General features: G+C 37.1%; 1 protein-coding gene across 1 annotated transcript in view; it reads left to right on the top strand.

Moving 5' to 3' along the window:
* Positions 1–14,687, top strand: part of edil3a (EGF-like repeats and discoidin I-like domains 3a) — a gene marked incomplete in the record, with an annotated part of 148,207 nt that overhangs the window by 72,826 nt on the left and 60,694 nt on the right. Inside the window, 1 exon segment of the mRNA XM_014008388.1 lies at positions 2,458–2,571. Within this exon segment, the coding sequence (XP_013863842.1) occupies positions 2,458–2,571 (114 nt within the window).

Below are 14,687 nucleotides of genomic sequence, written 5' to 3' on the forward strand. Positions count from 1 at the left end.
TATTAATAACTATTGAAATAAATATAAAATATTCTATAATGTAGTGATTCTGATTGTGTTTAGGCCAGCAGAGAAAGCTTTGCTGGCCCTGATGGCACTGTAAACTCAAAACAATAGTTCCTATTGTTACATACAGTATGTTTTACATTACAATATACAGTACATTCCTATAGGGCAGTTTCCAAATAATCCCCCCTCCCAACCACTTCACCCCTATTTGATCGTGTGTAGCACTGAATGAAAAAAAAAAAAGGAATGCCTGGCATGACAGACATGTTTTTGATCGGGCTCCCACATAAACACAAAGAAGTGCAGATTAAAGGCGTCATTTTTGCTCAACTAACCTTACATTTATTTTCCTCTCAGGACGTTGTTTGTGTATTTAAACCCATTTTCATTATAGTTTATTTTATTTCAGTTTATTTTTATCAGTGCCATTGTTCATAAAAGGTTGAGGAGTGAAATAAACTGCAATGGAGCTTGAAAACAAAATATCTTTGTGTCTGGTGTGTATAAACTGCTGATCCCAGCAGAAATGGTTTGTGAACCACTGCTCTAAGGAATGACAGACTTTTTTTGATAAATTATTAGTGTTTTCATAAGAGCCTAAAATGATCAAACACCACAAATAAATTGAGCATGATTTCCTTCCAAAATGATTCAAATAGAGTCATCTATGGGTTATTTTAACTTCAACTAAATATTATTCTTTAAGTGTAATAATTGCAAGGTTCTCAGACAAGTTTTCATTCTTCACATCATGAGCTGTGTAGCCCCCAGTGGAAAATAAACAAGTTGTTACAATCATATAATATGAAGGAGGAGGTGGGGATGTGTACAAACTGGGACGTGATGCTTCAAAGACTTTGCATCAAATGAATCTCAAACAGATTTTGGAAACAATAAACTGTCACACCTCAACACTCAATCCCAAACCGTTGGAGCAAAACCAAGACAATGCTCCTTACAGTAAATCCCAGATGCCTAAAACTTACCAGTTCATTGGCAATGTACACGCTTTAATGTGCTTTGTTCTGATTTTTATGTTAATATTATATTAAAAGATGGCTGGTCTCTAAATGTTACATGGAATAATTCAGTATTTTAGTCTGTTTTTCGAAAGAGCTGCTTTGACAAACGACGGTGCAAGTCTGTTATTTTACTGTGGTTTTTAAGGCAGGAGATGGCATGCTGGCTATGGAAATTATTTACTTTTTGTTTTATAATCAGTTGTATTTTTCTGCACAGCATTTTTGACTTAACCTTTACATCTTCTCTTCAGAAAGCTTTTTGCAGTACAGTTTTATCAAAAGGTCATTTTAGCTGAGTGTGGTTGTCTCGCAGGACTCCCACAGATTTAGGGTGAATCACAAAACATTCCTCTCTCCGCTCTCTTTCCTTTGCGCATTTTTTCTCTAATTTTATTTCACCTTACTTAGCAATTTTTTTAGTATCTTGTTCTGCAGATTAAAGATGCTCCTGCCTTGAGTCACAGCAGCTCAGTGACCATTATGTGCAAAGACCTTGACTGAGAGACATTTTATTGCAAAAGGATGGATTTTTGAGATATTGCAAACATTCCCAGGTGGTATAAGATTTCATATGGATGGAGTTCATTTTTCACATTTTTAAAGCTTTCCAAACCTCCAGCTGAGTTACATATTCATGATGCCAAACTATACCTTTGAGTCCCACACAACTCAAAGATTCAGTCTTTTAAAAGCAAATTTGGAAATCTTTAGAAGATTACACACATATGCTCCAAAGATCACACGTTTACATTTCTTTGTTTCCTTGATTACTTTATTATGTATTTTCAATTGTACTTATAACAACAGCTCAGAAATATGTGTAACGATTGAAGATCTGCTACCTTGGTTCTGTGATGTGAGTCAATCAGATCCCATTAACGGAACAAAGTCACTCTGTTTCTGTGATACTTGAACAACAAGAAGGAGAGTGTTTCAGATTTTGCAAAATAGCTGGTAGGAATGCAACAGTTTGTGTATTATATTTCTTTTTATTTTGTTAGGAAATGCTTTTTTAACACATAATTCAGCGGCGGCATGTACCAGCCCGACTAAAGTAATATTTTCTCAGTGCTATGTTTCAAAGGATGTGTTTACCTAACAACCACTCATTATGATGTGCAGCCAAAACTTTATGATTAAAATGTGGTTGGGATGATATCACCATGATAATTTATGAAATAATTTTAAATATAAAATAAGTTATTTTGCTATCCTATCAGTATTACGTAAGTTATGTGTTACCTGATTTAGTTTCAAGAATCTAATGTCCATTTTGGTATATTTATGGGCCAAAAAATGAAGACACAGCCAATTGAATGTATTTTCTTATAATGTATTTAATTAATGACAATATTTTCCACAGTCTTTATAAAGCTTTATCAAGTGATTAAATGTTTTTTTTTTCTTTTTAATTTGCCTCTTCCAGATATTAATGAATGTGAAAGGGATCCATGTAGAAATGGAGGCGTTTGCACTGATCTGGTTGCCAACTATTCCTGTGATTGTCCAGGAGAATACATGGGGAGGAATTGTCAGTACAGTAAGTAATATTTGTCTTTTTTTTCCCACAGTTTAATTATATCTCATTGCAGTTGTATGTATTATCCAGACAAATGTATAACATCTGTCTTTAACAGTACAAGACTGAGAACTAGTTGTGGGCTTGATGACAGCATTTTGTACTTATACAAAATGCCCCAATACTCAGAACCAATACCAATGCCAGTACTGACAATGGGATGCTGGTATTCAAGTTCAAGTTCAAGTTTATTTGTATAGCACCAAGTCACAACATATGTTGTCTCAGGGCACTGTACATAAAAAGAATAATCTAAAGAAGAAACCAGCAGGCTGCACTGAATCACTTCATTTGATACTTCAGTGGATGTTTTACAGTTTATATTTCAATAACAGTCAGTAACTTAGACTTTTTAGCTAGTTGAAAAAAAAAATATATATATATATTCTAAAAATTAAACAAAAGATAGGGAATAGCAGGCAACACTTTGTAAGTTCTTAGGATTTTTGTGGTTTATTTCTTTTGTTTGTTTATATTGTTTATATTATTAGTCTAAAAGCTCTAAAGGCATTCATTATTTTACAACATAATTATAGGGAAAGTCCCAGCCGCCAAAGCGTATATTATGATTAATATATCAGAAGACATGGAGTCGTGAGCTGCTGTCCCTGCATGGACACTCACAAATTAAATTATTGGATTTTCTATCTCAGGTGCACCACAGCTGCATCGAGAGAAATGCAATGAATAATTTTTAACATGCCAACACTGAAAAAGACAAGAAGAATTTATGGTAATATTCAAGGATAATGGCTGCTTTTACAAAGTGAATGCCAGAGATGTGACGGAGGGAAATAAAAAATAAATAAATCAAACTCTGATAAATATGTGTTGGACTAGTGATTGGAAGTTCCACTAGTAAACTCCATATGTGCACGGAGCATTATTCAGCAACTATTTAAGCACTTTTATTGTCAGGTTTGCGGTCCAGGCTGATTATTAGGATGACTTGTTTTTGGCTGTGTGTTTAAATACATCAGACCTGACGTGAAACAATGACCGCGAGGTGAAAGTGCTGACTCTCAGCGGTAATTGGGTGGTGTTTACACCTTCAGAAGATGAAGAGTCTAGAAAGTGTGTCCCATTTATACATATCCCAGAGGGGTACTGTGAGCAGGGCCACAAGTCCTTCACTGTTTAGCTAATATAAATGTCAACACTTCTAAACAACCCCGAAGCTAGGAGTAAGTGCTATAAAGAGCTTTCTGATGTCTGTGGAATTTTTTTATTTCAAATTTGGTGTGCTAAGGCAACACTCATGATCTGTACAGTATGTTTTCTGTGTAATAATCTGTTAACAAAATGGACACCACTATCTGTCAAAGAACAAAAAAATCACTAAAATAGAAAATTGTCAGATTAATTGATAAACCTCAATATTTTTTAAAAAAGTAATTTATCCTCTAATTTAAAAAAAAATCACCACCACTCCTTTGTGTAATGAGACATCAGGACCCTTCAGTGTAGATGATGAACTTGGACCACATAAAAGGAAACTCGCTTACTTTAATGCACATTTGAAGACCTTGCAAACTGCATTCATGTCCTGGTTTACTATCTATTAGGACTAAGCAATAAATCAATAACAATATATATCATGACAGACAGGTTATCAATATCAATAGCAAATATGTTCAATAGAATTTCTCTGAACTTCAATCCAGAACCACACTGCATAGCATTTTCAGGGTCATAGGCCAGGCAACACTTTTGTGGTGATACATTGTTAAGCCATTTCACCCAGCCCGATTATCTTTGTTGAAGTGGGGGTCACTATCCAATGTGAAGGCATCACTGAGAAATACCACAAACAGTAAAGACTTTTACTCAAATTAAAGAGGTGTTTTCTGGATTAGGCTTTTTCTTACCTGAGTGCTCATCAAAAGCAAAAACTGAGTTGCTTTCTTCATGTTGTCATTTAGTGGAGAACTTTTTTTTTCTCCAATAGTGATTGATGGGAGATCACTGACAGGTTTGAAGCAGAATATCCCCGAGGCATCAGTCTTCAGGCCAAAAGTACACCAGGCTGGTCTCGCTCCAAACAAATCAAATACTCATCTTTTGTTTACAGTCTTTTTGTATGACAAGTCAGTGCAGTGGAAGACCTTTAAATTTACTGCTCAACTTGACAAATGGACTAAAACTGTCACTATGAATGTTCCTGGTGGTCACCGTGAAGCTGTCTACATCAAAATCAAGTCATTTAATTGTAATGCTTCTAGTTTTTGTCTTTATAAAATGAGTTGTGGCTCATATGGAGGAGGGAACTCAGTTCCCACATACCATGTATGTTACTCATAAAAAGGTCCACATGGAGAATAAATTAAGTCAGGGCAGCTGCTTTTGTTTGTGTCTTCTTAAAAGTTTTGTTTCTGATTACAGACTCATAGTCATTCTATTATGTTCATGTGCAACACACTTTATACTACCACAGTTTGTTTATTTGCTCAAAATGAATTAAACCGTAATTTTCTTTAAAGCAAAGAATTTGATTTTGCTTGATGTGGCTGTGAAGAAAACTTTTCTTTGAGATGGAAGAAAGGTCTTGACAAAGTTTGATGCCTTATTTTGACAATGGTTTGGGTAATTTAGGACATCTGTCAGCTGCTCTAGATGATTGTGACATTACTTACTTTTTTATATGAAAGGGTCTGACTTCTACAAACAGTGATATAAATTTGGGCCGGCATTTTTAAATCTTTTACAATAAAGAATCAAAAAGGGGAAAATGGTAATACAATTTTTACTATTGCTCTTTTGAAAAGCCGTTCTCTTTAACAAGGCTGCTTTATGGGTTATTTGTTTATATAAAGCTGTTTTACTGAATAGGATGCAGCTGAAGAATGTTTCCAGATGTAGTTCATTAAGAGTTTCAGAATGACGATTGTTGTTACTCACGATGTTTAGGGACTCAGTATTATTAAAAGTATAAACCTGGTTAAAGCAAAGCTCTGATTTCTTTTGTTATTTAATTTAATTTTTTCTGAAGTACTGCAGACGAGGGAACAAGTGATAAGTTATCAGCCTCCAGCATACTGTGGTTAGGAGGCAGGTTTTTATACAATTTAACATGATTTGACAACTGTAGCATGGCTGTTGGTTTGCCAGAGGTCGACACACTATTTTTTTTCCCGTAGTAACACATTACCATTGGCAGCCTGCGGTGGCAATTCAACAGCTCTAACAGGGTAGCTTTCAATGTTTCTGGCCACTGTCACAGCTTTGTTGTTGGTTTTAGGCTTGGCTTCACTGTAATACTGTCAGCAGTGTATTCTGGAATCTAGCAGGAGCTACTGCCATTTGGGGAGGGGGTCCTGAAGAAGGGCGGGCCACCAGGTGCGGTCCTGGGCTGTGGGTGGGCTCGGGGCTTGGACAGTTGCCGGGGGCGGGGCTGGCTCTCCATCCTCCCTGGTGCTGCTTGGTCTCCTGAGGTGTGGCTCTTGGTTCSTGTGGGTGGCCCCCTGGCCGGGGTGGCTGCCGGGTTCTGTGGGGTGGATGGCTGGGGCTGTGCACTTGGTCGTTGGCGGTGTGGTGGGGTGGTCATGGGTGTGGCTTCTCTGCGGCGGGGGGCTGGCCAGGCGTCCTGGTGCGGCCCAGGTCAGGCCTTGGCTATCTGCTCCTCTCCACCTCAGAATGATTGGTTCTACCTCCTTGGTTTGGGTGTGTGCTGCCTCCAATAGGGGGTGGGTGCATGTCCTGGACCTGGGGGGTATAGAGTGTGTATCGGGGGTATGAGTGGAATGTGGCGTCCTTGTATGTCTTTGATTGAGTGAGAGTGAGGATGAGGGTGGGATGGTGTGATTGTGTATGTTAGGGTATTTGTCAGGCTGTGGTCTGGGCTGCCCCTCTTGCTGGTTTATCTGGGGGCCCGCTGCTACTCAGCCCCCTGGTAAGGTGTGTGGCTGGCCGCCGGCGTGCTGGGGGTTCCTGGGGTCTGGGGCTGGGCGCTGGGGTCTGTGCCGGCCTGACCTGGTGACTGCCTGCTGGGGCTCGGGACCTCTGGACCTGTCGGGCTTTGGCCTGGGGGGGGTGGGGTGCGCCCTGGGGGCCCGGACCTTTGTGCCCTTTCCTGGATCTGCTCTGGAATGGCGGGTGCCGGTGGGGCCCATGAGTTTGTCGCTGCTGGCCCTGGGGGCTGTGCGTGTGGTCGCTGGGGGGACTCTCCCAGTTCTCCCCTATGATCTGATCTTGGGGGTGGGTGGGCAGATCTTCCTGTGCGGGTGCCCCTTGGGGCTCTGCGCTCGGGATCCCTCCTGGGCCCTTGGGCTCTGGTCTTCTCTGTCTGCCTCGTGTCTTGGGGGTTGGGTCTCCGATCCTCCACAGTCACTATTAAATATTCCATTGGAGAAATCTTGTATATACACGCATGTTCACAACTGCTCACANGTCATTTTTGCTCAACTAACCTTACATTTATTTTCCTCTCAGGACGTTGTTTGTGTATTTAAACCCATTTTCATTATAGTTTATTTTATTTCAGTTTATTTTTATCAGTGCCATTGTTCATAAAAGGTTGAGGAGTGAAATAAACTGCAATGGAGCTTGAAAACAAAATATCTTTGTGTCTGGTGTGTATAAACTGCTGATCCCAGCAGAAATGGTTTGTGAACCACTGCTCTAAGGAATGACAGACTTTTTTTGATAAATTATTAGTGTTTTCATAAGAGCCTAAAATGATCAAACACCACAAATAAATTGAGCATGATTTCCTTCCAAAATGATTCAAATAGAGTCATCTATGGGTTATTTTAACTTCAACTAAATATTATTCTTTAAGTGTAATAATTGCAAGGTTCTCAGACAAGTTTTCATTCTTCACATCATGAGCTGTGTAGCCCCCAGTGGAAAATAAACAAGTTGTTACAATCATATAATATGAAGGAGGAGGTGGGGATGTGTACAAACTGGGACGTGATGCTTCAAAGACTTTGCATCAAATGAATCTCAAACAGATTTTGGAAACAATAAACTGTCACACCTCAACACTCAATCCCAAACCGTTGGAGCAAAACCAAGACAATGCTCCTTACAGTAAATCCCAGATGCCTAAAACTTACCAGTTCATTGGCAATGTACACGCTTTAATGTGCTTTGTTCTGATTTTTATGTTAATATTATATTAAAAGATGGCTGGTCTCTAAATGTTACATGGAATAATTCAGTATTTTAGTCTGTTTTTCGAAAGAGCTGCTTTGACAAACGACGGTGCAAGTCTGTTATTTTACTGTGGTTTTTAAGGCAGGAGATGGCATGCTGGCTATGGAAATTATTTACTTTTTGTTTTATAATCAGTTGTATTTTTCTGCACAGCATTTTTGACTTAACCTTTACATCTTCTCTTCAGAAAGCTTTTTGCAGTACAGTTTTATCAAAAGGTCATTTTAGCTGAGTGTGGTTGTCTCGCAGGACTCCCACAGATTTAGGGTGAATCACAAAACATTCCTCTCTCCGCTCTCTTTCCTTTGCGCATTTTTTCTCTAATTTTATTTCACCTTACTTAGCAATTTTTTTAGTATCTTGTTCTGCAGATTAAAGATGCTCCTGCCTTGAGTCACAGCAGCTCAGTGACCATTATGTGCAAAGACCTTGACTGAGAGACATTTTATTGCAAAAGGATGGATTTTTGAGATATTGCAAACATTCCCAGGTGGTATAAGATTTCATATGGATGGAGTTCATTTTTCACATTTTTAAAGCTTTCCAAACCTCCAGCTGAGTTACATATTCATGATGCCAAACTATACCTTTGAGTCCCACACAACTCAAAGATTCAGTCTTTTAAAAGCAAATTTGGAAATCTTTAGAAGATTACACACATATGCTCCAAAGATCACACGTTTACATTTCTTTGTTTCCTTGATTACTTTATTATGTATTTTCAATTGTACTTATAACAACAGCTCAGAAATATGTGTAACGATTGAAGATCTGCTACCTTGGTTCTGTGATGTGAGTCAATCAGATCCCATTAACGGAACAAAGTCACTCTGTTTCTGTGATACTTGAACAACAAGAAGGAGAGTGTTTCAGATTTTGCAAAATAGCTGGTAGGAATGCAACAGTTTGTGTATTATATTTCTTTTTATTTTGTTAGGAAATGCTTTTTTAACACATAATTCAGCGGCGGCATGTACCAGCCCGACTAAAGTAATATTTTCTCAGTGCTATGTTTCAAAGGATGTGTTTACCTAACAACCACTCATTATGATGTGCAGCCAAAACTTTATGATTAAAATGTGGTTGGGATGATATCACCATGATAATTTATGAAATAATTTTAAATATAAAATAAGTTATTTTGCTATCCTATCAGTATTACGTAAGTTATGTGTTACCTGATTTAGTTTCAAGAATCTAATGTCCATTTTGGTATATTTATGGGCCAAAAAATGAAGACACAGCCAATTGAATGTATTTTCTTATAATGTATTTAATTAATGACAATATTTTCCACAGTCTTTATAAAGCTTTATCAAGTGATTAAATGTTTTTTTTTTCTTTTTAATTTGCCTCTTCCAGATATTAATGAATGTGAAAGGGATCCATGTAGAAATGGAGGCGTTTGCACTGATCTGGTTGCCAACTATTCCTGTGATTGTCCAGGAGAATACATGGGGAGGAATTGTCAGTACAGTAAGTAATATTTGTCTTTTTTTTCCCACAGTTTAATTATATCTCATTGCAGTTGTATGTATTATCCAGACAAATGTATAACATCTGTCTTTAACAGTACAAGACTGAGAACTAGTTGTGGGCTTGATGACAGCATTTTGTACTTATACAAAATGCCCCAATACTCAGAACCAATACCAATGCCAGTACTGACAATGGGATGCTGGTATTCAAGTTCAAGTTCAAGTTTATTTGTATAGCACCAAGTCACAACATATGTTGTCTCAGGGCACTGTACATAAAAAGAATAATCTAAAGAAGAAACCAGCAGGCTGCACTGAATCACTTCATTTGATACTTCAGTGGATGTTTTACAGTTTATATTTCAATAACAGTCAGTAACTTAGACTTTTTAGCTAGTTGAAAAAAAAAATATATATATATATTCTAAAAATTAAACAAAAGATAGGGAATAGCAGGCAACACTTTGTAAGTTCTTAGGATTTTTGTGGTTTATTTCTTTTGTTTGTTTATATTGTTTATATTATTAGTCTAAAAGCTCTAAAGGCATTCATTATTTTACAACATAATTATAGGGAAAGTCCCAGCCGCCAAAGCGTATATTATGATTAATATATCAGAAGACATGGAGTCGTGAGCTGCTGTCCCTGCATGGACACTCACAAATTAAATTATTGGATTTTCTATCTCAGGTGCACCACAGCTGCATCGAGAGAAATGCAATGAATAATTTTTAACATGCCAACACTGAAAAAGACAAGAAGAATTTATGGTAATATTCAAGGATAATGGCTGCTTTTACAAAGTGAATGCCAGAGATGTGACGGAGGGAAATAAAAAATAAATAAATCAAACTCTGATAAATATGTGTTGGACTAGTGATTGGAAGTTCCACTAGTAAACTCCATATGTGCACGGAGCATTATTCAGCAACTATTTAAGCACTTTTATTGTCAGGTTTGCGGTCCAGGCTGATTATTAGGATGACTTGTTTTTGGCTGTGTGTTTAAATACATCAGACCTGACGTGAAACAATGACCGCGAGGTGAAAGTGCTGACTCTCAGCGGTAATTGGGTGGTGTTTACACCTTCAGAAGATGAAGAGTCTAGAAAGTGTGTCCCATTTATACATATCCCAGAGGGGTACTGTGAGCAGGGCCACAAGTCCTTCACTGTTTAGCTAATATAAATGTCAACACTTCTAAACAACCCCGAAGCTAGGAGTAAGTGCTATAAAGAGCTTTCTGATGTCTGTGGAATTTTTTTATTTCAAATTTGGTGTGCTAAGGCAACACTCATGATCTGTACAGTATGTTTTCTGTGTAATAATCTGTTAACAAAATGGACACCACTATCTGTCAAAGAACAAAAAAATCACTAAAATAGAAAATTGTCAGATTAATTGATAAACCTCAATATTTTTTAAAAAAGTAATTTATCCTCTAATTTAAAAAAAAATCACCACCACTCCTTTGTGTAATGAGACATCAGGACCCTTCAGTGTAGATGATGAACTTGGACCACATAAAAGGAAACTCGCTTACTTTAATGCACATTTGAAGACCTTGCAAACTGCATTCATGTCCTGGTTTACTATCTATTAGGACTAAGCAATAAATCAATAACAATATATATCATGACAGACAGGTTATCAATATCAATAGCAAATATGTTCAATAGAATTTCTCTGAACTTCAATCCAGAACCACACTGCATAGCATTTTCAGGGTCATAGGCCAGGCAACACTTTTGTGGTGATACATTGTTAAGCCATTTCACCCAGCCCGATTATCTTTGTTGAAGTGGGGGTCACTATCCAATGTGAAGGCATCACTGAGAAATACCACAAACAGTAAAGACTTTTACTCAAATTAAAGAGGTGTTTTCTGGATTAGGCTTTTTCTTACCTGAGTGCTCATCAAAAGCAAAAACTGAGTTGCTTTCTTCATGTTGTCATTTAGTGGAGAACTTTTTTTTTCTCCAATAGTGATTGATGGGAGATCACTGACAGGTTTGAAGCAGAATATCCCCGAGGCATCAGTCTTCAGGCCAAAAGTACACCAGGCTGGTCTCGCTCCAAACAAATCAAATACTCATCTTTTGTTTACAGTCTTTTTGTATGACAAGTCAGTGCAGTGGAAGACCTTTAAATTTACTGCTCAACTTGACAAATGGACTAAAACTGTCACTATGAATGTTCCTGGTGGTCACCGTGAAGCTGTCTACATCAAAATCAAGTCATTTAATTGTAATGCTTCTAGTTTTTGTCTTTATAAAATGAGTTGTGGCTCATATGGAGGAGGGAACTCAGTTCCCACATACCATGTATGTTACTCATAAAAAGGTCCACATGGAGAATAAATTAAGTCAGGGCAGCTGCTTTTGTTTGTGTCTTCTTAAAAGTTTTGTTTCTGATTACAGACTCATAGTCATTCTATTATGTTCATGTGCAACACACTTTATACTACCACAGTTTGTTTATTTGCTCAAAATGAATTAAACCGTAATTTTCTTTAAAGCAAAGAATTTGATTTTGCTTGATGTGGCTGTGAAGAAAACTTTTCTTTGAGATGGAAGAAAGGTCTTGACAAAGTTTGATGCCTTATTTTGACAATGGTTTGGGTAATTTAGGACATCTGTCAGCTGCTCTAGATGATTGTGACATTACTTACTTTTTTATATGAAAGGGTCTGACTTCTACAAACAGTGATATAAATTTGGGCCGGCATTTTTAAATCTTTTACAATAAAGAATCAAAAAGGGGAAAATGGTAATACAATTTTTACTATTGCTCTTTTGAAAAGCCGTTCTCTTTAACAAGGCTGCTTTATGGGTTATTTGTTTATATAAAGCTGTTTTACTGAATAGGATGCAGCTGAAGAATGTTTCCAGATGTAGTTCATTAAGAGTTTCAGAATGACGATTGTTGTTACTCACGATGTTTAGGGACTCAGTATTATTAAAAGTATAAACCTGGTTAAAGCAAAGCTCTGATTTCTTTTGTTATTTAATTTAATTTTTTCTGAAGTACTGCAGACGAGGGAACAAGTGATAAGTTATCAGCCTCCAGCATACTGTGGTTAGGAGGCAGGTTTTTATACAATTTAACATGATTTGACAACTGTAGCATGGCTGTTGGTTTGCCAGAGGTCGACAAACTATTTTTTTAACCCGTAGTAACACATTACCATTGGCAGCCTGCGGTGGCAATTCAACAGCTCTAACAGGGTAGCTTTCAATGTTTCTGGCCACTGTCACAGCTTTGTTGTTGGTTTTAGGCTTGGCTTCACTGTAATACTGTCAGCAGTGTGTTCTGGAATCTGGTAGGAGCTATTTTATTGAGTTAATGATTGGAGAAAGAGAAAGTGTCTGCTGGAACAAAAAGAATGTAATTACACATTCAGTTGCACTGTAATGGAAATAAAGTTAGACGTGTTAAGGTGTCAAATTGTGTTACCTTTGATTTCAATTATTAATAATTTATACAGATTTGTACAAGGGTGGAATAATATGTAAAGTTGTTGTCTCTATGGCAAGAAGGTTGCAGGTTTACCTCCCGCCTGGGGCTTTGCTTTGTGGCGTTTGCATGTTTTTCCTGTGCAAGTATGTTTTTTTGTCAGATACTCCAGTGTCCTCCCACAAAGCAAAAACATGCATGTTAGGTTAATTAGTAATTCAAAATTGTCCCTAGGTGTAAATGAGAGTGTGAATGATGATCTGTCTTATTTGCCTCTGTGATAAACCTGCGACTTGTTTGAGGTACACACCTCATCTTTCACAATGACTGCTGGAGTGGCACCTGCTCCACCATGAAACTGCACAGAAAAGAGGCCAAAGATGAACGGATGCATGGCTTTAAAAATAGATTGCCTTGACAATATACGTCTTTGGTGTGTCTTTAGAAATACAGAAAATCTTGCAGTGAGCCTTACCACAACGTTGTGTAAGTCACAAAGCAGTCGGCTGCATAATTTCTATCACATACAGATAAATCAAGGTCAGTTAGGTACAATCCTGCTTATCTTTGATATAATGGAAATGTATTACAGAGGTTTGTAGATGTCTGCTCAGAGGGAGGAAAGTTGAACTGTGAAATGTTCAAGTTTAACTTCAGTTGTAGTGTTGTATGTAGAGAGTAAGAACCTGGTGTGAACGTATCCATCTGAGTCATTTCACTTTGTTATAAAGATGTTTTGTTTGTTTGTATTTTAATAAAACTCATTTCTCAAGATGTAAATGTAAAACTCTAATATTATCTATAGGCTTATGGTTATAACTGTACCAACTGAAATGAACAGCCTAAAAAGTGCAAACATGTTCAAATGCTTTCATTACCATAAAAAAATAATTTTGAAATGTTGAAAAATTAGATTTTTTTCAGTTTTGAATTTGTTGTGTATTAAGTTGGCTGCATATTCTGTTGCTAGTCCCCCAAAAAATGTGTGCGTAGAAACAGTGGGTGAATGTCTGTAAGATGAGCAGTCATCATCTCCTCCGACTTGTTCTTTCAGCCTACAGTGTGTGGGCAGGTCCTGCCAATACTAGCTTATGTAGATGAAGAAATACACTATGTTCTTGCTCTGCCTCAGAGTAATAGGTGTGTGGAGAAAATAAGAAAGTGATGTTTTAGTTATCCCTTCTTACACTAATTACACTGTTTTCAGTCCTAACTTCAGTGAGCTAATGGTAAGTGAGAAGTGACAAAAAGATTCACGTCTATTACCTGCCATAATAAACGTTTGCAAGACATCAGTGAAATATAAAGCAAGATCACAGTTTGGCTTCAGTTTGCTTGTGACAGCAACAAGATASGAGTGTGTTACTGCTGAAGATGGACTCAGCTGTTTAATGACATTTATTGCTTAAATGACCATAGTTAAAGAGCCAGGGCTGAGGAAAATTGATAACTTTTTATAATTAATTGACTTAGTTAATTTATCTTTAGACAAAATGACTGTAGCATATTAAGTAGATAATAAATCAGTTTAAATGCAGAGTTCATTTTAGACTTGTGTTTTATGAGGGTGAAGGAAGGTACAAATAAGTAGTAAACACATCATGATGAGGGAAGATTTTCTGCATTCTTGCATTTTTGTGGATGCTGGAGCTGAGCACGACATCAGACATTTCTTTTCTGAACAACTTTTTGTTCCACATTCCACTTCAACAAATTTCATATCAACAGCAGAATGAAGATAAACATTTCAACATGACAGCAGTCCTTTTCAGTTGCAGGTGTAGTGACAAAAGGTAAAATTTGATTGACTCCAAATTAGGACTGGGTGATAACATGATAACAATATACTGTATATCATGACAATATACTGTATATCATGATTGACACATGATCAATATCAATAGAAAATATGTCTGATAAAGCATTGATAAGTTTACTTATGGAAGTTTACGAAATTACTGTAGGGATATATATATATATATATATA

This window comes from Austrofundulus limnaeus, unplaced genomic scaffold, assembly GCF_001266775.1.
Source record: "Austrofundulus limnaeus strain Quisiro unplaced genomic scaffold, Austrofundulus_limnaeus-1.0 Scaffold49, whole genome shotgun sequence".
Classification (NCBI taxonomy): domain Eukaryota; kingdom Metazoa; phylum Chordata; class Actinopteri; order Cyprinodontiformes; family Rivulidae; genus Austrofundulus; species Austrofundulus limnaeus.